The 24,295-nt window shown below is 42.6% G+C and overlaps 2 protein-coding genes across 7 annotated transcripts; one reads left to right on the top strand and one right to left on the bottom strand.

Moving 5' to 3' along the window:
* The first annotated feature begins 1,468 nt into the window (after nt 1-1,468).
* Nucleotides 1,469-7,023, top strand: LOC111950786 (gap junction alpha-3 protein-like). Of its 2 annotated transcripts, none has more exons than XM_023968667.2 (2): nt 1,469-1,845; nt 4,430-7,023. In XM_023968667.2, the coding sequence occupies exon 2, from the start codon at nt 4,479-4,481 to the stop codon at nt 5,559-5,561; it is 1,083 nt and encodes a 360-aa protein (XP_023824435.1). In that variant the 5' UTR covers nt 1,469-1,845; nt 4,430-4,478; the 3' UTR covers nt 5,562-7,023. The 2 variants fall into 2 exon arrangements, with proteins under 2 accessions (XP_023824435.1, XP_023824436.1); XM_023968668.2 differs by having other exon boundaries at nt 4,455-7,023.
* On the bottom strand, nt 6,847-24,295 carry LOC111950478 (zinc finger MYM-type protein 3). Of its 5 annotated transcripts, XM_070434552.1 has the most exons (26): nt 24,218-24,293; nt 23,768-23,864; nt 22,745-23,609; nt 22,413-22,483; nt 22,270-22,330; nt 21,769-22,153; nt 21,438-21,618; nt 20,360-20,572; nt 20,119-20,269; nt 19,911-20,023; nt 19,213-19,299; nt 18,915-19,065; nt 18,599-18,771; nt 18,126-18,300; nt 17,902-17,951; nt 17,550-17,706; nt 17,237-17,352; nt 16,121-16,292; nt 15,884-16,033; nt 15,643-15,743; nt 13,934-14,081; nt 13,622-13,761; nt 13,340-13,445; nt 12,984-13,241; nt 11,166-11,280; nt 6,847-9,939 (listed from the first exon to the last, which is right to left on the bottom strand). In XM_070434552.1, exons 3-26 carry the CDS (start codon nt 23,598-23,600, stop codon nt 9,753-9,755), a joined length of 4,317 nt encoding a protein of 1,438 aa, XP_070290653.1. In that variant the 5' UTR covers nt 23,601-23,609; nt 23,768-23,864; nt 24,218-24,293; the 3' UTR covers nt 6,847-9,752. The 5 variants fall into 5 exon arrangements, with proteins under 5 accessions (XP_070290653.1, XP_070290654.1, XP_023823857.1 ...); XM_070434553.1 differs by lacking the exon at nt 23,768-23,864 and having other exon boundaries at nt 16,145-16,292; nt 22,757-23,609; nt 24,218-24,295; XM_023968089.2 differs by lacking the exon at nt 23,768-23,864 and having other exon boundaries at nt 22,757-23,609; nt 24,218-24,295.

Raw genomic sequence — 24,295 nt, forward strand, 5'->3', positions numbered from 1 at the left:
ACAGAGGTAGGCTGGAGTTCTCGTGAGCTGTCAGACCGCCTGTGAGGAAATGTCTGAGGCAGCCTCAGTGATTGAAGACTCAGACAGGCTGGGTAGAGTGCATGGTCCCAGGTTATCAATAGCATAGCCTTGTGAGGGGTCAGCCTCTGAGCCTAAGAAATATTCACCCTTGGGACAGCTGGACCTAGCAGGGGCAAGAGTGAGGGCATTTCTCTTTTTCTAGAGCACGTCAATAGAGACCATATATAGAGTCTATGAGGTGTGAGGTCTGACAGAAGGAAGACATTTAATCACAATGATTTTCACTGTCCGCTATGTATAGCTCCACTAAATGTAGATGTTATCTGGAGTTATTGCTATCAGACTCTTGCTGGATAAATACAGCAAATTTTGGTCATATGAAGAGCTTCATTCCAAAATGGTATATATCCACTTTCAGAAATGTTGTCAGATTAGCTTTAATTGTCTAAAGAAATTCTAAAAGAAATGTGTTTTTTCACTATCTAATCATGGCATGGGGTTCAACGACGATTTGTTTAAAATCTATCACTTGACGGTTTCATTTCAAAAAGATAAATAGTCATGTTTTTTTGCAAAATACTATATATCCACCTCACTCTCAGAGAAATAAGTACTGCTAGGTTTTACACAGTCAAATGTAACAAATATCTACATTTTGTGACATCAATATAATTATAATTTTAATAATTCAATACAGTCATATTTGATCTGTTTGTAAAACATTTAGATTTGACATTTTTGTCATTTAGCAGATGCTCTTATCCAGAGCGATTTATAGTAAATGCAAAAACAAAAAGTAAAATCTATTCATTAAAAATCGGAGAACAGTAATATTTTACACACACGAAAGTACCCATAAACAATCATTTCTGATGGTTAGCATTCATACTGTGCCTTTCAAAGTGCAGATTTGCAATGTACCATATTTTTATTTATTTTACCTTTATTTAACTAGGCAAGTCAGTTAAGAACAAATTCTTATTTTCTTATCTTATATGTGCTATGTGTTCTCTGTTGACTTATCTGACCATACAATTTGATGCTTAAAGGGGTATGATTTCATCCCTACAATGAACCGAGGTCAGTTTAACCAAACATGGTTTTGTCTCTTTTAGGGAAAGTAAATATAACTGCTTCTGTTTGGAAGGATGTCCTCTGCTGAATTTACAACCACCACAGACTGTGAGATTCCTGTCAGCCTGTCAACAATGACACAGTACGTGCCAGTCAATCCCAACCATAACAAAGAAGGGAGGGTCCACCTTTTTCCATTTTCTGATGCTCTCCCACCCCCACACAGCCACAGGACTTGGAACACTTCACCTTTCAACTCCAACCCCCCCCACCCCACCCCACACACACATCCCCTTTAGTGATAGCAAAGTCACTCCCTTCACAGTGAATTATATTTAGAGCCAAACCACGCAAGATTTAAACCCACCCCCCATTGGACTACTTACACGCCACTCAGTTGTAAAGAAACACCACTTTAGCAGTGGGCTTTATAATTCTCTACAGGGAGTGAGTGCTCTCATCCTAGCTAACTGACAGTGAAAAAGGGTTCTTACAGAGGTCCTATTGGTGGTTACTTTTACAGGACACATTTATTGGGCGTAAGTAAGCAGATTCAACAAGAGCTAAAAACTTGTCGAAACCATTTGTAGAAAATATAGCTTAACATTAGAAGTCTAGTGTCATCACTATCCAAGGACATGGTCTTGCCGGGAACAGGATTACCACGGTATAGACTGTGATGGATAGCGACCAAAGTGGAGACGCCACCACTGGATCTGCAATTTCACTGGAGATAAGCATCATGGGAAGGTGGGTCTTGACACACTGTGTCTATAAAAGTTTCAGCTGAAGAAACATACATTGTAAAATCATGTTTATTAGTGGTCCCTGCAGTCATACTGCAAGAGGCCAGTAATTGTGTCATTTCACTGTATCATAATAAAGTGTGTATTACAACTCCAAAAGCAGGTTGGTCAGTATTAGTGTCTGAATTTCTGAAATGGTTKAACTTCAAACTGTAATGAGGGAAGACAGCCATTTCAGTGTAGTTGCAGTCCAGTCTACTAACCAGGCCAGTGTTGTTATAAAATATGATTTATTGTGTAATAAGAGCAGAATTTAACAGATGAAGTCAGAGATGATTAGATCATGGACTATGATGAATGTAAACAGACAAGTCTTAGATTGAGAAAAGTTATTGGTGATCCACATGTACACTGTCACGAAAGGCTATTAGGTAACAGCAGCCTCGTTTTTTTATCATTTTAAAATCCCTGTYGGGAAACTGATCTGGGAACCTGACCGCAACTTCCAGAGGCAAGTTTAACTTGCATCAAGGACTAGGTGTGTTTACTAAAGTATCCACTCAACCCCTGGGAATGTACCATAAATCTATATCTAGGGAGAGGAGAGTTGCAACCTGCCATGTGTGTGTCAGTATGTGTGTCTTGGAGCTCCTCCATCTGATCTTCAGTTTACACTGCCTGGCAGTAAGCTAGAGTGGCCAGGCCACCACCTGCTCCAGGGCATACTCTCTGGGTAGTGGGTACAGTCAGTACTTAGTCTTCATGCAATGGACATTCATACATGATACCTGTATTACTAAAATGACAGGCAGGGGACTATTCACTTTTGGGACTATTAACAGGATCAGTATGAGATACATATACTGCTCTATAACCTTTTAAATGGGAGACAACCTATTTCTATGATCTGTTCCTGATATGCTATCACATACTGTATACACTAAATACAACATATAAAGTAGCCTACCATTAAATACAAGGAGTGTGATGAATATACAGGTAACTGCCAAAATGAAGGAAGCACGAGTAATTGAGGGTTCTGGTGGCTCTGTTATGGTGTGGGGTACTTTTTCCTGGCATGGTTTAGGTCTGCTCAACCCCTTAGAGGGCAAGGTAAACACCAATAAATACACAGATATTCTGAATGATCGCCTTCAACCTATGGAGAATCATTTTTATCCTGGTGGGAGTGACAAGTGGTCACTGAATGGTTTGATGAGCATGAAAATGATGTAAACCATATGCCATAGCCGTCTCAGTCACCAGATCTCAAGCCAATTGTGGGAGATTCTGGAGCGACACSTGAGGCAGCGTTTTCCACCACCATTAACAAAACACCAAATTATGGAATTTCTCGTGGAAGAATGGTGTCACATTCCTCCAATAGAGTTCCAGACACTTGTAGAATCTATGCCAACTTTACCAAGGCGCATTGAAGCTGTTCTGGCGGCTCGTGGTGCCCCAACGCCCTATTTAGACACTTTATGTTGGTGTTTCCTTTATTTTGGCAGTTACCTGTACATCATCCATTCATACATCGTGCTCATATCTCACCTATAATGAATAAAATTACATTGTAAGGCTGCAAACTTTCCGAAATTCCCAGAAATTCTGGTTGAAAGATTCCCGTAATAAAGTGACAAAAAACAGGAAATCTGTAATCCTCCAACCAGGATTTCTGGAAACCTGGGAATTTGGGGAAAGTTACCAGAATTATGCAACCTTAGATAGTGGTCTGCTTGATGGGAGGTTTCTCCTCAAGGAAACAGGTGTTACTTTAAGGGTGGATATCCTGCTGTTGCCTGGGGTGTGTTCATTAAATCAAACATGCTAATAAAAACAGAGGAACTTTGAGGAAAAGTATTTATCTCAGGATAATGAAGGGAAAACCCCAAAATATGCATACACACCATCCTGAGCTTTTCTACAAGACATTTCACAAGCATATGGCAATAACCTAGGAACATGACCAACATTACACAATTTTTCATGTTTTTCAGAACTTCTCACATTTTGGAGAAATGTTAAGGATTAGGGCTCCAGGTTGTGAAAAATAAATTGTGTGGAAATGACAAGGCCATAGGTTGGTAATGAGTCAAAGTCTGGACATTACTTTCTCTTCAGATAAATTATGGCAAATTATTACCAGGAAGCACCAATCTCACTTATTAGTTGGTCTCTGCATGGTGCATAGACCAAATTAAGTTATTGACAAATGTTTTCATGCTAGAAGAAACAGAACCACATAAACTTGAAGCAGAACCTCATATATGATAGTGAATCCGGTTAATTTACAGAAACCCTCTCAAACACCTCAGCCAAAAACTAGAAACAAATTATTGAGTTGGAAAGGCCACAGTAAAAATATTTGGCTCTTATCTTCAAATGCATGAGTTTACAACCAAATACATTACAAATGAAAATGCATCACGTAGGTACATTTATTATGCCACCCTAGGTGTAATGATATAGTAATGGCGAGGCATTTTTCTCAAGCTCTCCAAGTTATTATGCAACGGTTTTCAATGCAATTGTGATGTTGTTTCTTATGCAGTGCATTAGTTTGTATGTTTTTATTCTGATTGCAGGTTCCTGTTTTGGATCTCTCTGTAGGACTGAGCCTATGAGTGAGCCACTATGGGGGACTGGAACTTGTTGGGCAAGCTGTTGGAGAGTGCCCAGGAGCACTCCACTGTAGTGGGCAAGGTCTGGCTGACCGTGCTCTTCATCTTCAGGATCCTGGTGTTGGGAGCTGCAGCTGAGAAGGTGTGGGGTGACGAGCAGTCTGGCTTCACCTGCGACACCAAGCAGCCTGGTTGTCAAAATGTCTGCTATGACAAGACTTTCCCCATCTCTCACATCCGCTTCTGGGTGCTGCAGATCATCTTTGTGTCCACGCCCACTCTGATCTACCTGGGCCACATCCTGCACCTGGTGCGCATGGAGGAGAAACAGAAGCAGAAGGAGAAAGACTTGGCTGCGCAGCTGGCCATCCACAATGACAAGCAGCAGCTGCTGCCCGACACCAAGCCGAAGAAGCCCCCAGTCCGGGACGATCAGGGCCGCATCCGCCTGCGAGGGGTCCTGCTGCGCACCTATGTCTTCAACATCATCTTCAAGACCCTGTTTGAGGTGGGATTTATCGTAGCTCAGTACCTGCTGTATGGGTTTGAGCTGAAGCCACTGTACACCTGTAACCGCTCACCCTGCCCCAACGTGGTGAACTGCTACATCTCCAGGCCCACAGAAAAGACAATCTTCATCCTCTTCATGCTGGCAGTGGCGTTCATCTCACTGCTACTGAACCTAGTCGAGATGTATCACCTGGGGTTCACCAAGTGCCGCCAGGGCCTCCGGTATAGACGTGCCCAGTCCACATTTGAGGCAGGGTACAAGGCCCCCAGCGAGGCAGTAGTGCCCTTTGACCCGAACTATAACTACTTCCCCAGGCACCTCCCAGCCCCCGAGCCCTACCATGCAGACGAGTACATCTTAACTGAGCCTGACACTGCCTACCACCCCTACAGCAGCAAAGTGGCTTACAAGCAGAACAGAGATAACCTGGCCGTAGAGATGAACAGTAAACCAGAAGGGGGTGACACCACAGAAAATAAAGGCTCCAGTTCTGCTCCAGGGTCGCCTGCAGAGAACCAACGGCGACCCAGTCGATCCAGCAAGCACAGCAATAATAAGACTAGACTAGACGATCTAAAGATCTGAGGGACAGTTTTGGCTTATTTCCACCACAGGGTTTTATACAGTGGCTTGGCCTACAGATCTAAACTTTTGTGTTTCCACCTGAGGTGGCGGGAAAAAAGTATTGGGCCTTGGACCTAATCTGACTTGGGGCCAGACCAGAGCGGGACTGTCGGAGATGCATTAAAGCTGGAATTCTTAATGGTGAAACTGCCACGGCTGTTTGCGATATTACTGCAAACAAACCCTGTTTTCCCCTTCTGACATCATTGCACACATGATAGCACATCAGCATATGTATTGGAATTTTTTGGACAATTTCCCAAGTATAAAACCAGGGTTTTACACAACACAGGTATCAGTCAAAACACAGCATTAGCCCATTTCCACACCCTAAACATCACCCTGTACCAAAGTAGACCATGTGCATTTCATAGGAAACATTGTATCAGGAGAGCAAGGTTAGGGAAGGAACAATATGGAAGATAATCTTTTCTCCTCTCGTGACATTCTCTACAAGAATGGAGTCATGTCTGCCTTATCTAAAAAATAAATAAAAATGTACACCAGATTTGACATGAATAAGAAACATTTTAAAGATAACATTTGAGGGGTGAAAACAAAGACTTAAAGCAGGATAAAATCACATTTGTCAGGGTCCAGTTAACAAAAACCTTTTGTAGACGCTTAGGATCATTTTGTTTACTTGTTCGAAGTAGTTCATTCACATTAAACATTTTACTCCTGAAAACAGAACTTCTCCAACTGAAAAACATCAGATGTTTGAGGCATTGACTCAATGCTGTGTCCGATGTGCAGTGCTACAAGCAGAGGTGGGCCCATGTTAGTAGTTACGTTACTGTACAGAGCAATCCCGTGGCCAGCAGACAAGACCCAAGTACGAGGTAAAGGGTACTCCCTGGACAAGTGCCATATCTCTATCTGGAGAYGTTTGCCAGGGAGTCTGCATGCAGAGAGGCCAAACGAACTCCAAAGCTTCATTAATTAATTAGGGCATAAAAATAGCAACAGTTGGAGGTTTCTCTCCCACCATCTCCCAAACATTTACCATGTAGAGTATATTTCAAAGTGTTCAAGGCAAGTTGTTTTATGAACCCTTAATATGCAGATTATTCTGACTGGAAATAATGACAAAGCAAATGCTTGTCTGTTTCATATCACTGCGTAATCCTTTGGCAGACCACATACCAGAAAGAGTTTACATGTGTCTAAGATACAGAACGCATTTCATTGATTTTACAACCATGAATAATGAACTGTATTTTTATGATAGAATTTGTACAAGACATTCTCAATTCTATATGCATCCTTTAATTAGAAAAAGACAGAAAATAAACATTATAGTACATATTCAACTTCTCAAGACATTCAGGACTGAAAATGCATTAAAACATACTATTTTGTCAATTAAAAACAATCTAAGCAGGATTAAAATGAAGTAAATAAAAAACTATTCTATCACGATGTTAAGCTTATTTTGTTTAATGAATGGTTATGATTGTTACAATAAATTATTAAACGAGGGGCAATATACACTACATGTCCAAAAGTATGTGCACTCTTCCGGGAAGGCTTTCCACTAGATGCTGGAACATTGCTGCAGGGACTTGCTTCCATTCAGCCACAAGAGCATTAGTGAGGTCGGGCACTGACGTTGGGCGATTAGGCCTGGCTCGCAGTCGGCATCTGCCACAAAGTTGGAAGCACAGAATCGTCTAGAACGTCATTGTATGTTGTAGCATTAAGATTTCCCTTCACTGGAACTAAGGGGCCCATTCCGAACCACGAAAAACAGCCTCAGACCATTATTACTCCTCCACCAAAGTTTACAGTTAGTACTATGCATTCAGGGAGCGTTCTCGAGGCATCCACCAAACCCAGATTTGTCCATCAGAGAGCTTTACATCACTCCAGCCGACGCTCAGTATTGCGGATGGTGATCTTAGGCTTGTGTGCAGCTGCTTGGCCATGGAAACCCATTTCATGAAGCTACTGACAAACAGTTATTGTGCTGAAGTTGCTTCCAGAGGCAGTTTGGAACTTGGTAGGGAGAGTTGCAACAGAGGACAAACTATTTTTTATATTTTTTTTCTCTCCCCAATTTCGTGGTATCAAATTGTTAGTAGTTACTGTCTTGTCTCATCTCTACAACTCCCGTACGGGCTCGGGAGAGACGAAGGTCGAGAGCCATGCGTCCTCCGAAACATAACCCAACCGCACTGCTTCTTAACACAGCGCGCATCCAACCCGGAAGCCAGCCGCACCAATGTGTCGGAGGAAACACTGTACACCTAGCGACCTGGTCAGCGTGCACTGTGCCCGGCCCGCCACAGGAGTCGCTAGTGCTGTGATGAGACAAGGATATCCCTACCAGCCAAACCCTCCCTAACCCGGATGACGCTAGGCCAATTGTGCGTCACCCCATGGACCTCCCGGTCGCGGCCGGCTGCAACAGAGCCTGGGCTTGAACCCAGTCTCTGTTGGCACACTTCGATGCAGTGCCTTAGACCACTGCGCCACCCGGGAGGCTAGGACAGACAATTTTTTACATGCTTCAGCACTTGGTGGTCCTGTTCTGTGAGCTTGTGTGGCCTACCACTTCGCGGCTGAGTCGTTGCTGCGCCTAGATGTTTTCACTTCACAATAACAGCACTTACAGTTGACCTCTAGCAGGGCATACATTTTACAAACTGACTTGATGGAAAGCTGGCATCCTATGACAGTGTCATGTTGAAAGTCACTGAGCTCTTCGGTAAGGCCATTCTACAGTCAATGTTTGTCTATGGAGATTGCATGGCTGTGTGCTCAATTTTATACACCGGTCAGCAACGAGTATGGCTGAAATAGCCCAATCCTCAAATTTGAAGGGGTATTCACATACTTTTGGACATGTAGTGTATACACATTAGCTATGAAGTAAAAAGTCTGCCATTACTATGAGCTTCTCGATACTGTACATGTGAACATCTGGCAGCAATAAATGGTTTTCTCCTCACTGGCCACATGGTAAACACAGATTTAAAGTGTTTAAGTTGAAAATGATTGCTTATATAGGGTCCTGTGTCGCTCAGTTGGTAGAATATGACGCTTGCAACACCAGGGTTGTGGGTTCGATTCCCACCGGGGACCAGTACAAAAAAAGTAAGACGAACGTATGCACTCACTACTGTAAAGCRACTCTAGATAAGAGCGCCTGCTAAATAACGAACACGTAAATATCATCACTATCTGAACATTAAGCTTTTGAATGAAACAAACTCCAGTGAGGCTGGCGTAGGGGGTGAAATGCAGTGTCAATTAAATGGATTTGTGAACTAAAGTACTTCTATAATACAGCTGTTCTGTACACTTCATAAAAAAACAAATGTATGAGTTTCAATACGAACAACAGACATGAAGTCTCAACTAGTTGTCGTTGACAGTGCCCAATGTACTTGAGCATTCAAAATAGATTACCTGAACTGATGGTGGTATACTACAGTGCTATTAAGTTTCTGTACATACACTAATTGTACAAAACATTAGGAACARCTGTTCTTTCCATAAAATAGACTGACCAGGAGCTATGATCCCATATAGATTTCACCTGTAAAATCCACTTCAATCAGTGTAGATGAAGGGGAGGAGACAGGTTAAAGAAGGGTTTGTAAGCCTTGAGACAGTGCCATTCTGGTGGTGAATGGGCAAGACAAAAGATTGAAGTGCCTTAGAACAGGTTATGGTAGCACGTGCCAGGCCAACCGGTTTGAGAGTGTCAAGAACTGCAGCGCTGCTGGGTTTTTACACACTCAACAGTTTCCCGTGTGTATAAAGAATGGTCCACCACCCAAAGGACATCCTACCAACTTGACAACTGTGGGAAGCATTGGAGTCAACATGGGCCAGCATCCCTGTGGAACGCTTTCGACACCTTGTAGTCCATGCCCAGGCAATTTGAGGCGGTTCTGGGGACAAAGGTGGGGGGAGGGGTGCAACTCAATATTAGGAAGTTGTTCCTAATGTTTTGTGCACTCAGTGTATAATGGTAATTCTATGGGGGGAAATGCTCACTGAACTATTTGTGTAGGGGTGATATAGAAAAAAAACATGGAACAAAAATGCATTGTAGTTATGCTTGTCATCCCTTGTGCTAGCGGCTTCCATGTCAGCAATGTACACTATATAAACTTGTTGTGCAATCTATCAGTGCGGCTGTCAGTCCATGTCTTCCTGTGCTGGGTGCTCATCATAGACATCCTTGACAGCCAGGATCCTGTTGAGCATAATTCCCAGCCTGCCCTTGTCCATGGGGATGTCAGAGTACCAGCGAGAACTCTCGGCCATACATGTGCCCTCCGGCTGCAGGTAGAATGCACTGCAGCTGCTCCGCACACCATCAGAGCTGTAAGAACACAAAGACAGACACCATATGTGAATCTAAAAAATAAAACTGTACTGTTTTATTTATTCATTCCAATCAATGTTACCTCTAACGTTTTGGGGCACCGAGCAAATTTTAGGCCTTGTGAGCGGAAACTTGAATGTTGTGAGAATTTTGTGCAACTTCCGGCARGTTTACAGTGAACACTGAGACGGCAGGTAGCCTAGTGGTTAGAGCGTTGGACTAGTAACCGGAAGGTTGCAAGATCGAATCCCCGAGCTGACAAGGTAAAAATCTGTCGTTCTGCCCCTGAACACGGCACTGTTCCTAGGTCGTCATTGAAAAGGTCAAATAAAAACTGAGGCTGTACCACTTACAGTAGCCAATAGGCTATTGTGGCTATTTGATCATAATGTAGGCCTACTAACAAAACCAATGGCACAGATCCCATATTTTCAAATGGAAATAGCTTTTGATTTCTACAATTTAGTAGCCTATATGTGATGTTCAATGCAGGCATACATTGCATGAGGCAAAAGAGTATATTATGAAGGGCTTGACATTACTGATTTTTGACTTGGTCTGTAACACCATGGGCCAAATAGGTGACTAAACTGCATAGTATGATGCAAGAAACCACTTTACAAAAATACAATTCATTATTACTACCATACAGAGAATTAGACAAATGGCTTATTTGCATATTCAAGCCTGTCTCAAAATTAAACACTGTCACTAATTATGACAAGCTTTTTGACCTGACTGGTTTTTCAAAGACAGCTTGAAGTATAGCCTAAGCCTACACGTTTTGTGCTGACCTATACTTATCTAGAACTGGGCTAATAACTCGCTAACTTGCAAATAATATCAACAAATGCGCACATACACAGCTCTGTGCTCTGATCTAAAAAGCGCATTCACTCCCGGGTTATTGAAAAAACACTCGTGGGCTAACCCGCAATATAATTTTACTCCTTTGCGCTCTGGCTCTGCCTACAACAAAGTCAGACTCAATCTTGCAAAATTTGATTTTTGGGGTTTGTTGCATATAATGTTGATTCAATCACAGTCTCGTTTCTTCTGCACGGCAGTCCTGGAGGTGGTGCGCGGCCACCCACAGCTTAGGGGAAACATTGGAGTCAATGAATCAAACAAATTCCAAATCTTTGACAGCCAGGGACAGTCCAAGGCCTTTAACTGGCATTTTAAACCCTGCTTTGCATACCTGGACAGTCCACATTGCTTACCATTTGGAGAGGTAGAACTCAAAGAATTTGACGGGGCATCTGAGAGGGTTCATCCGGTTCTCTTGTTGCTCCAGCTCAGAAGCCTCATCCCGTTTCCTCTTTCCCAAGCCGACCTCTGTGTGAACAGAACAGAGTACAGGCTCACTTCCCTGTCTGACCCCTGGGKCTTTAGTTTAACAATTGGCTTCAGTTACAGTTAGGGCTATGTTAAACTGATGAAGAGGATGGCCGGACAGTTACGGGGATCAGTGTTGAGGTTTCTGATGAAAATAACTTTGTTTTTTATAAAACCATGTCATTGTCATACTTATAAAAATTGTTAATAAAAGGAATATTATTTTGCACTGGACAAGGTCTTTCCTACAAAGACCAGGGTACTTTGATGTCATGAATTTGTCAGAAACACACATGATATATTCAACGTTGATGTATGGACTTTACTTTATTATGGACTTTATTTATTGTGCAGCTACATCTAAAACACGTTAGAGACATTCAGTCAGATTCTCTAGTATCATGTTGCACGACTGAGTTGCTCCACAGCTACTTTAAGATTCCTGGTTTTCCCTTGGCAAACAGTGTTCTAAGACACATACCACAGTGTTCTGAGATACCATCGTACACCTCCTATGCTGAGACAGCTCTTCAAAAGAACTCCATTCTGTGGTATAAATAGCTGTCAGACACACTGAAAATAGCAGTATGACTGAACCAACCGGGGGGGAGAGAGCAACATCCTTCTCCTACATCAACAGCTGCCTCACATATTTGTAATATTTAAGACAAGCACCCATAGAACAAACTGTCAACAGGTGACAGAATGTAACTAAAAGCTTTTTTAAATTAGTATTTTGTCCATCAGCATAAAACCGCAAAAGTAGTGCCAAACGTATCAATTTCAAACTGACCTACAAAGCCACTGAGGAATCTAGCTAGTGACACTGATATGCAGAGAATGATGGTCGGGCCGAGTTCAAAATAAACCTATGTTTCAGTCAGAACATGCCAGTAAACATAAAAACACTGAGGAGGATAGAGGTGTGGGTCTAGGCTAGCCTATATGTTTTAAATAAACAACTGGCACCAGGCCAATTTCACAGACATTGCAGTGTTATCTTCCAGGCAGTCCAACTCATTAGCAGCATGTTATTTGATTGGTGGAAACCAATGCAATACAGAGGGTTAACAGTTCAACTGTTTTTACTCATTTAGCTTCAGTGGAAGCTCTTTGTGGTCAGCAGCACCATGTTAAGGAGTGGTGGTCTCTCCCTACAGAAATTACCCATCATCTAATTGCACTTTAAAAACACACTTTAGTGATAAGGATAAGAACAACCCAGGCTCTAAGAGTTACTTTAAGACAAAATGTCATCCCATATCATTCCTCAGCAGATAAAAGCAAATGAGTCTACCACACATTGGTCAGGAATATATCCAAATTATATGTACAGTACATTGAGGATGTTTTGGAAAAAAGCCAACATTCTTACCACTCAACTGGACCTCATAACTCTAAACTATACATGTGTACTCAAAAATGACATTTGAGCTAGTTGCAGTTTGTGTAAAATACCTCCATACCCTAGCCCTGGTCAGCCCCTTGGAATTCAGCAGAAAGGTGGCACAACTCAAGATAGGTGACCTGCTTCSCCCCAGATTGGGGTCACGGTCCAAAGGAACTCGATGTCTCAACGGTTACTGGGAATGACAACTAGCCTATCTTTCAATGGGCTACGAAGCATACTGACACTTCTCATTCACTAGGCTTCTTATACCAAAATAATACACAGAAACCACACTAATTGTAAACTCTCTCACCTTTGCTGGTTCTCTTGTGATGTGATTTGGGGTGGTAGCAGACACTAGATGACTTGACCATGCCATGTGGTGTAGACCTCCTCTTGGCCTGGCGCGTGACTGTAGCAAAGGAGAGCTGGAGGTGCTGCTCCACGGTGGTTAGGCCAAAGGACTTGGTGTTGAAGAACATGAGGGTGTTGAGCAGGACGAAGGGTGAGTACACACCCAGCTGTTTACATTCCCACAGGTGCTCCTCCAGGACACGAGACACGAGACCACCTGCATCCCCCACAAACACACAWATACATTACATACACCCCAAATACAGCACGTACATAATGTGTGAAAAAGAAATAGAAATGTTATTATGAACCCACCGTTAGATGGCAGCCATTTGTTGACAATCTTATTCAGCTCCTGGGCAAAGGTGACATATAACTGGTCTGTGAATATATTCACCATCCGGTTGTTTTCGAGGAGATACTGGAAAATAGGCAAGACAATTGTGAACAAATGTGTTGGTTGAACACAATGTATATCAAAATTGACATTGCTAAACAATCACCTTTTCTAAAAAATGTAATTACTTAAGATTTGAATAAGGGTATTCTTAGACAAGTTGCATAGATTAACTACCTGACTGAAACATTGGGACTGACCTGTTGAACACCAAGACATAGGTAAAATATGCTGTCAGGCTTGTAGCACGGTCCTCTGGGATGAACAATGTCTTGGACAAACTGTGACAGGCCATGGTTCAGTTCCTCAGGACTACACAACAGAAGGTCTAATGGTTTCTCTGTATAGGAGAAACATTTAAAAGGTGCCATTGTCAGGATTACATTGAAACGTTACTGCCCATTTTATTCATAGGAGATCAATCAAACTCATAGGAGAGCCATCAAAGAGCTATCTACCAGTTAAGAGGTATCGATTAACTCAGCTTTCAGACTACAGCTGAAAAGTCTTACGTTTTCTGTCATCAGCGTCTGAGTGCTTGCTTTGGGACCATGACCTCCAGGCTTTGACCCCAAGGGAGCTGTTCAAGCCAGCACCAAGAGGCTGACTGTCCAGGGGATCATGTAAGGTCATCTCTGGCATGGCCTGACGCTTGGGACCCTGTGACATAAAGCCTATATTAGACATAACAGTGCTATGACCTGTTAAGGGATAATTACTGTAGTTATTTATATTTTCTTCAGAGTGCATTATTACATACATTCAGAGTCCAGTTTATTAGGTACACTCATTTAGTATTGGGTCAGACACCTCTTTTCCTCCATAACAGTCTGAATTCTTCGGGCGTGGAAACGTTGAACAATTGGTATCAAGAGACCTAACGTGTGCCAAGAAAACATTCCTCATACCATTACACAACCAGCCTGTACCCTTGAGTCCATGGGCCCCATCCTGCCTGGGCACATGATCACCAACACTGGACAATTGAGTGGAAAAACATAGCCTGGTCAGACCAATCCCGTTTTCTGGTGTCATACTGATGGCAGTCAGATTTGTCGTAAGCAGCATGACACCAGAAAACGGGATTGGTCTGACCAGGCTATGTTTTTCCACTCAATTGTCCAGTGTTGGTGATCATGTGCCCACTGGAGCCGCCGTTTCTTGTTTTTAGCTGATAMGAGTGGAACCCTGTGTTGTCATCTGTTGCAATAGCCCATCCATCACAAGGATTGACGAGTTGTGCGTTCAGAGATGCCGTTCTGCACACCACTGTTGTACTGCGCCGTTATTTGCCTGTTTGTGGCCCACCTGTTAGCTTGCACGATTCTAGCCATTCTCCTTCGACCTCTCATCAACAAGTTGTTTTCGCACACAGGACCGCCACTGACTGGATGTTTTTTGTTTGGCGTGCCATTCTCGGTAAACCCTATACACTGCCGTGCGTGAAAAGCTCAGGAGGCCGGCCTTTCTGAGACACTGGAACCTGCGCGCCTGGCACCGATGATCATACCACGCACAAAGCCGCTTTGGCCACTCGTTTTRAATCGAACACTAACTGAATGCCTCAATGCCTACTTAATTAAGCCACGGCCACGTGACTCACTATCTGTAGGAGCGAACCATTTGTGTGAACGGGGTGGTGTCCCTAATAAACTGTACTAAACAAATTCTTCAACATGTGCAACGATCATTAAGACGTTGTCTGGCCTAAGAGACCACCAAAACTCAAGAAACAGTAAGTCAGTAAATATGTCAAATAATTTCCGAAGACACTGTCCATTGGTAAGCAGTCCATCTTGCAGGTTTGGTGACTGTTACATGAGCCGCGTGTTTGGGATCATGCCTGCCTGCCTGCCGCCAGGGATAGATTTGCTTTTCAACAACCATTTCACCTTTGGGACCCTGTTGCACCTGTCTAAGAATGTAGAACATGACCTCTGGTCTCTGGTAAGTCTGACACCAAGTCATTTGTCATGTTTATGCCAGCTATTTTCAGATTTCCAGCATACCATGTGATTCCTCTGTCTCTCTCACATAAGTCGAGAGTCAACTATTTTCTGACATTATTTAATGCAATACAAAATTACAGTCAAAGTTAGGTCTATAAAAGACTGCCAAAACTAAAGGTTTGTCAATTAGGGAGAGGATAATCAAAGTCCTGCCTACGGGGCAGTCAAAGCAAACAGAATGCACTGCTGTTTGAGGCTGTGTTTAATTATACCTTCTGAACAGCGACGTTGGAGCTCTGCTCTGGTGAAGTAGCATGTGGCGGCATCCCACAGTCAAAGAGAAAATCAACATTGGGGTTCAGGTCCAGGGAAGCTAAAGAGCACAAATTAAATGACAAAATATATATCTCAGACATCCCGTTGTTGAGAGTATGTGTGAAATTACAGTGAAAGTTTACACATCGCAGACTGCAAGGCAAATTACACCTTTCATATCATGAAGGTTGAACCTGCCTTTGGTGAGCTCATCTACTGGGTCTTGACCTGGCTCAGTCAGCACATCATCCATATTGACAGCCATGGAGAGGATGTCATCTTGGGATGAAGACTCAAATAAGCTGTAGTCCCTCAGCAACGGGCCTGCTTTCTGTTCACTGTCCAGATCTAAAGATAAACACAATCATAAAGTTACAATTGTATATAGAACAGKAATAGCGAGTTGACTAAGAAGAGTAAGTGCAGGAGCATTACCAGACAGATCAGAGGAGCCCTTGCCTTTACTCTCCTCTGCTATCATGTCTGCCATGGCCAGAATGTCAGCCTCCAGTGGATCAGACGGGATCTGGAGTTTCAGCTCTTTTATATATTCCACAAGCTTATCGATATGATCCAGTGTGACAGGTAGGAACATGGGGACTGGGAGCTAAAAAAATAAGAAGCAAAACAATAAGCAGACAAATAGGGCAGTCACTCTAGAGAACTATACACTATTGCTGAGCGAATAACCGAAATTGCATTTATTTTTTGGTTTTTAAACAACTAATTGGCCGACTCAATTAAATTATTAGAATTCCATTTAGTTATTTTTTGTGCGTGAGCTCTGTTCACAGTTCCTCTAGAGATAAATCAGATCCAAGCCCAAACTGTGCAATGCAGTAGGGAGTTGTAGTTTCCAACAGGCCAATATTCTGCATAGTTTAGCGCAGAAAATGTTGTAATTAACTACATTGACCATAATCCATTACGCGCCTACTTGGCCGGTCTGTTTCTCTTTTGTGCCTGCTACGTAAAAGAGAGAAGAATGGGCGCCCGAGAGCAGCTGCTTCATGAGGTATCTCAACGTGAACATACATTATCTAAGTGATTGATAGTTGATATTCAGCAGTCATAAAAGTAATTTACTTTGAAGAACTACTTAAATAGTGATTGTCAGACAGCATAGGCAGCAGCTCTAGAGAGATGAGATATAAAAATAAGGTCATCAAATAAACCTAATATACACAACTGAAATATTTTATTATAGTAATGTGAATAAATTGTTAATAGGTGATACTCAGTAATGGGCAGTCACTACCATCATGGGACTTAATTGTTTTATTTATTGTGTTATAGCACTCAACAAAAKCAATGCATAGTGCATTTAATGTTTTTAAAATAATAATAATTGAAACCCGTGATTATATGTTAATAATCAAACAGAAACTGAACCGACCTCAAAATTCGCTCAGCACTAGTGTGCAGGCAACCATATCGAACACATTTGGGTGGATACTAAGAGTTACTCTTGTCTAGACTCTAAATGAATGACGATAACCCTAGAGTCAATTTTGCACAATACTCAACAGGACCTAGACAAAACCAACTCACCGGCAGAGGCAGGGCCATTGTTATGGGAGTGTATTGACAGTACATATTCAAAGGCACAGGAACAAACACAGGCACAGGGACTGGCAACATCGCAGGTGGAGACTGCAAGAAATCATCTGAAACAGACAAACAATTTATGAAAACCATGAAGTTATGTTTTTGCCATTGCTAATTATAATTGTTGTAGGATTTAACAAAAAATGCTCTTAATATATGAATAGGGATATATTGTATAAATAGTATAATACTATACAGTATAAGACTAAATCAGTGAGTCCCATAGAGAGAGACATGGGTTTACGTTAACCATTACCTGTCTGGGAACTCTGGGACTTCATCTCAGGTTTACATGTGACACCGGTAGTAGTCATCATGGGTTTACACATGGAGGATTTGTTCCTTTGGGAGATAGGTGGAGTGACGGGAGGAGCAGGCTTGGCTACAGTCCTTGTCAGTACTCTTTCTGTGGCCTAAAATAACAGAAACATTAAAAAATATATATCAGAATTGGAATGGTCGCTCAGATGACTGAAACTAAGCAACGTTTTTTTCCCAAGCACAATAAAATGTGTGGTGAAAGCCATGATTAAATGCATTTAGTCATCTTTCGGTGGTATCCCCCCCCCACCAACCTTTCGGAGCATCGAGTCAAAAAGCACACTTACTTCACTTGTCTTTGTAGCAGCAGGGGGAGGCGTAGAATCTGAGGAATTACCTGTAAGCCCAGTAAACATATAGAATTTTAATAGCCAATTACTGAGAGACGAACACATGTTTACAATTTCACAAAGGCATTCACTGTAACACCAAACAATTACAAAGTGTACTTATAAAAATCATTCCCATGTATGGATTGAGTTTATGAAAAATAGTGTGCGCATTTGTGTACATGTAGCACTGTTGAGCAGGCTCTCAGGGCCCTGCTTGGTGTCTAGGTTGGGCTGGTTCTGTTGGCTGTAGAAGAGCAGGAGGCACGGCTCGTCACAATAGTGTTTGATCTCTCCCCTCCAGTGGATGGTCTCCAGGAGCTGCCCCTGACGCTTGCAGGCATGGCACTTTGCTTCCTAGAAGAACAGACACGGCTCAGAACACCCATACATACAGCARGTAGCATGTTAAAAGAGGACACTGCTCACACAATTTGATCGCATATCATGCATATTCTTCTGATTCATTTTTCCCCCATGCATGAACATATTCTGCCAGTTTGCATTCCAAAGCTACCATTCCTATATAAAGTCTAGAATATCACACACAAATGTACCATGTACAGTGAGAGTGAACTGAATGCAGCCCGTGTACAAGCAGGTATCTAAAACTTATCAGGGCCGGTTATATAGCATTGTGATTGATTAGACATACTTTCAGGGACCACAGGAAGTATTTGCTTTTACAATCTTCGCTGCAGAAGTCCCACGTGTTGCCATCCTGTTCCTCTGTGACCGCCCGTGAGCAGGTCTGAGAACAGTATGTACAAGTTATACAGCACAGGCCCAGTTGTTTAGCAAAGTCTTGCTTGTATAGTAGTATGCAACCTTGGTAAAAAAAAAAGAAATAAAAAAAAAGAGAGACAAAACACTTATAAGTCTCTGCCTAGACACATAGGAAAGTGTTTCCATGTAAACCAACAATCCATTAAATCTGAAAATGCACACAGAAACGCATGCATTATCCTAACCGTCACTGCAGAACGCCTTCTCCACCCCAGAGAACTTCATCTTCTCATGCAGAGGTTTCTCTTGCTTGCAGTGCTCACACACAGAAACCACACCATTCAGGCGCTTGTAGTCCTCACAGCACTCCTTACAGCAAAACTGATATATTGAGTCCTGAAAGCAAATGAAATAGAATGGTGCATGTACTTTTTATTTGAGTAGTCMTGATAAAATAAGTGTTCACTAAACCAGCTGTAAGACACATTTTTGCCACAATGTTGAGACTAGTAAATTAATAAACACGTATGTACAAGGAATTACCTGCCAATCTAAGATTACTGGTTTCCCATTGAACATGTTATGACAGGAGACACAGTTGAAGTAGAGATCTCCATTGGGACTGTTGCGCTGTGAAGAAGCAGTGAGCATATTTGTTAAATTGGGGATTAAACAAGAAAATGAGCAGCAAAGCATTTTAGCCAAGGCAAACAAAACAACATCACAGGACTAGTATCAAAGACAGACTCAAGAATCGCTCAGAGGTTTCGCAAGAACAAAACAAACCCTAATTCATAGGTTTTTAGGTAGAATAAAGGTGAAAGCTTTCAAAAGGTGACCTTCTCCACATGAAAGCGCTTTAAGATGAGCTTTTATTTTAATGGGCTCCAGAAGTGAGGCGGAGCGCCCCACTGCAGCCGCTTGGTGTGCATTTTAACTAGCATTTTTCTGTTTACAGGCACCTACGGCCAAGCCTGTACATCACTGTAAATATTAGCCGTTCCTTTTTTAATCACTTTCAGAATCCTTCACCAAAAATCTCCTTTGAATGATTTTTTTTATTGAACAACTGAGGCATAAAAAAATGTACGTTTAAAACAAATCCACATAAAATAACAAAATGTTGTATAAGCATCTGGCAGACATGTTTTAATGCAAAAAACATACTTAGAATAGACATGACTAAACACTGGATGATGCATATGTTGATTGTTATTTTGTCTCAACTCTATTCAGGGTACCTGAAATGTGCTCCAACAGCTAGGGCTACAGAAGACGTAAATGGTCTCATTTGCTTTACAGTAGTACGGTTCAGAGGGGCTTCTTTTGCAGAAACTGCAAGAGTCACTGGGAACTGGAAAAGAAGCAGATTAGTAATAATGAAGACTAATTCAGGCAGACATCACACCATTCTGATTGTGTAAACAAGCCAAGGAGAGTAGAATGTACCTGTGTCCCCAGAAGTTTTCACTTTATGTGAAGCAATACAGCACAAAGAACAGAAGTGTTTGGTGTTCCCATACTGATCCACTTTAGACAGCATGTCAAAGATCTTACACAGAGTCCTACACCACTGGCACGAGAGCACCTTAGTGTTTTTCTGAAATCAAAAGACAACACAGCAGCCATTGAGATCAACACCATATCATTTTCAGGTAGAAATATGCCTAAAGTACATTCCTCCACCCACCATCTTATAGAGTCTGAGACAGGAGGAGTTACAGAACCTCCTCTGTTGGCCCTCATGCAGTAGGTACTCAGGCCGGGAGGTGAAGGTGTTGATGTAGGTGCCACAGGCGTCACAGCAGCTGGTCTTCAGGCCCTTGGTGGCCCGGAAACGGTTGAAACAGGCATCACTGCACATGAGGTGAATCACATTGCCCATGGTTACCTCATGGTTGATCTGAGGCAGGAGAGGAAAGAAATGTAGGACAGGCTCAGAGATCATTTCAATCAAATCTAACTTAAAATATCACTTCCCTTGGTGTTTACATCAGTACACKAAAATCTTGTAGCTGGCTATGATTTATTCTGGTGCATGCTCATAGCATACAAAGACCCACAGCAGCACAAATGACAGAATTCCCTCCTCCCCTATAATCACAGCATGCAGTACATCTAGTTAGAAACATACAAGTCGGTATTCAATTGTGAAATTATCAACACGAGGACAGTGAAATGTGTTTAGGCATTCTTTATTGTCACTTCTGGGAAAAGCCCATGGTTTGACAAATACTTCACATCAACACAGGTGGTTGGTGGCCCGCCCTAGATAGACTGAGCTCGGATTGAAGCGTGCAGATCAGATCTCTAACCAGTATTTCTAACACAAAAGGCAACTTTAAAGAATGTATACCATAATCACATCATTGTGTGGTTTTGCAGCGCTTGGCATTAAAAAGTGCTTACTTATTTTGAATACATTTTATTGTGCTAATTTACAAATGACTAACAGATGGTGGGGGGAAACAAACCAGAATAGGTAAGGCTGGTGCCAGCTTTTCAATAAATTGTTGCAAGAGTAGAAGCTGCAGTCTTTAAAATAGCTTCAATATAAAGTATGGTTCAATATAATGTACACACAAAAAAAGCCTACTGCATTTTCAAATCAAAGGCATTGTGGAAGTGTAGTCATCCTGTGTTAAATCATCATCCTACTGTCTACTGGAGCTCCCTCTTACTGAGACTCCCTGCCACTAATGTGTTCAACATGAAGCCAATCGGCTGGGAACAGATCATTCAAAATGTTATGGTCAAAGCTTTGGTACCTCACGCATGTGGTTGCACACACTGCATCTTTGGCCAGGGGTACTTGGTTTGGGGGGCTGTTTCGGACCCTTCTCCAGCCGGGCCTCATACATGGAAAGACAAGTGTTGTTGCAGAATTCTTGGAAGGATTGTGACTGGCCAACCTGTGCAAGCATGGTGTCTTTACTATTCCCCATGTCCCTAAAAGAGACATTTTGTTGAGATCAAAACAATGTACAAGGTTTACACTTTACTGTGAAACATGAGGAATTGGTTATGTTATGGATCCACTGTACTTAKTGGAAAGAGAAGCTAAAAATACATTCATTGAATATCTATTGAGAAGCTTACCTTTTACAGAAAGCACAGGGCTTTTTCTTGGGGGCTTTCTTGCCAAAGGAGTTAAGGCAGGTGGAGCTGCAGAAGAGCTGAGGCTGACCCCTGCGCTGGTAGGCTGTCTGTCCGCTCTGCAGCATTCCACTGCAGTTGGCACAGAGGACTCTGGTAGGCTGGCGAGGGGGTGGCAGCCGGGGTGGAGGGGGTCCTCCAGACCTCTGGGTGTACCCAGGGGTAGAGGCAGGGCAAGACGGCTTGGGAGCAATGAGCCGGGGGGACAGGGTGTTTTGGCTCCTTTGGGAGGCCCTGGTGGAGCGTCGGAGGCCTGACCGTGCAGGGTCAAAGTCTGTGTCCCTCGGATCGTCAGCTGTATCGTCAGAGTCGCTGTCTGTTAGCTGGTCTGCAGCAGGAGACAATGCATTTAGGGCAGCATGATAATCATAAATAGACAAATAGTCATTCATAATGAGTTATTGAGAATAAACATAAGCAGCTTGTGAAGTAGTGATGTCTAACCTCCATCAGACGTAATGTTTTTCCTCACTTCTCCACGACGAGGACGGCCTCTCTTTCTTCCCTACAATAAATCAGAGTAAATAAGGTTAATTCACTTACTTTTAAAGAAAATGTCTGCAATGAATGGGAAGTCGTTTTTGTACCGTAGTATTTTGACCACTTTGAGAAACTTTTGGATCCTCAATGGCAACCTCAGTTTCAGGTTGTTCCTCAGCTGAAACAAACACAATCATCAGTAACTAAAGGCTGTTCATGACATAGATATGCAAGCTGTATGTGAACTGTGATGGCTATTTGAAYTAGTGATTTCAAATTATTTCTAAAAAACATGTAATGTAACCTAAATTAAGTTTTACATTTCACTTTATAATTCTCCAACTATTTCTGTGGCACTGAGACTTCTGTGTGTGACATTGAGACAAGAGTTAATAAAGTACTAGGAAGGAGAAAGATCCTACAAACAAAAGTTACTTACTAGTACACATACCTTCACCTGGTGTCAATGGCTGGGCCCAGGATGATAGTGGGGACATACTGCCCCTCACTGGTTGTTCTCTCTCATTCTTTTTCTCTGCTGTGCCTGTGTCTTCTACCTTTGGCACCAATCCAAAGAATGATAAGGCTTCCTCTTTGCCTGGACCATCCTCAGAGTGTGAACCCTCTACGCTGACTATAGAAGGCATATTTGGATCAACGTCATCTTGAGAAGTTGCAGAGGGATCTTCTAGTACTATGTCCATTCGCTCCTCTCCAGTCTCCGGCATCGGTGTACCAGTTACAGTCTGAGTTCCCTCTGTGACCTCCAGCCTGTCTGTCCCTGGCTCAGCGCCCATTTCTGGCAAGGCTTCTGTGTGGCCCTGCCCGCTCCGCTCATCCTGACTGAGGCCTGTAGCTGGGCCTGAATGTTCGGGAAGGTCTGAGGGCCCGGGAAGGTCTGAGGGCCCGGGAAGGACTGTGCGGCTGTAAAACTCCTCCACCTGGGCTTTGGACAGTTCCAATGAGTCTGGGTCCCCCAGGATGCTCAGGCTGTCCTGAGTTTTCTGCCTCTCTCTTTCAGATTGGGTGAGAATGGTTGTCAGCTCATCAAGGTTCTGCTGCTGCCCACATTGTCCCTCTGTTCCCTGTGAGCAGGTCACCTCCATATCAGTCTGTAGGTCCATATCACTCTGTGGAGACAGTAGGTCTACATCAGTCTGAGCAGGCAGCAGGCCCATATCGGCATGCCCAGAAAACAGGTCCATATCAGTCTGTGTTGATAGAAGGTCTAGGTGCACATTCTCATTGGCCATCTGAAAAGAGCCAGAGGTTTCTGGATGCTCRGAGGGTTCCATACTCTGCACCTACATAAAGAAAACAAAAACACAATGGTTTGATTTCAGTCTGAGATGTCATGTCAATCAAATGTGGTGGTCGCTGGATAAAATTACAGCCATAAGTAGTTTATTGTGGCTCCTCTATTCTAGACAATGAGGTCCCACCAGTGAATGCATCTACTTACCTAAGTACATTTGCTAACTAAAGTTCGCTACTAGCTAGTTCCACCCATATCAATGTTGCTGCCTTTTGGCGCGCCTCACCTGGCGGCGTCTCCATTTCTGTAATTTAGAATGCTAGTTAGCAAGCTGGCTATCTGGAAATCTATCTAGCTACATGTTAGCCCATTATTTGCTACACATAATGCATCTCAATACTAGCAATACAGTAGACATAGCTTGCTACTCGCAAGGGAGGCGTGTGTTTATGACTCTGCAAAGAGACCGGTACTGGCTAAAGTTAGCTAGCTTAAAATAGGCTATCTGCTAACGTTACGAACCTAACGTTTCCTTACGCAATCTAGCCGTCAAACTAATTCACTAGCTGGCTAATTACAATATCGTAACTTTATTACAAGATACTAATAATGATTAAACAAATAATTATAGACTTCAACAATATATGGTGAATTTACCTGAAAATATTAAATGTTACTGTAGCTAAAATGTTGCATGCAAGCGCCACCAAACTGCGGTCTAGCGTGCGTGCCTAG

Source organism: Salvelinus sp. IW2-2015, linkage group LG23 (assembly GCF_002910315.2).
Source record: "Salvelinus sp. IW2-2015 linkage group LG23, ASM291031v2, whole genome shotgun sequence".
In the NCBI taxonomy this organism is placed as follows: domain Eukaryota; kingdom Metazoa; phylum Chordata; class Actinopteri; order Salmoniformes; family Salmonidae; genus Salvelinus; species Salvelinus sp. IW2-2015.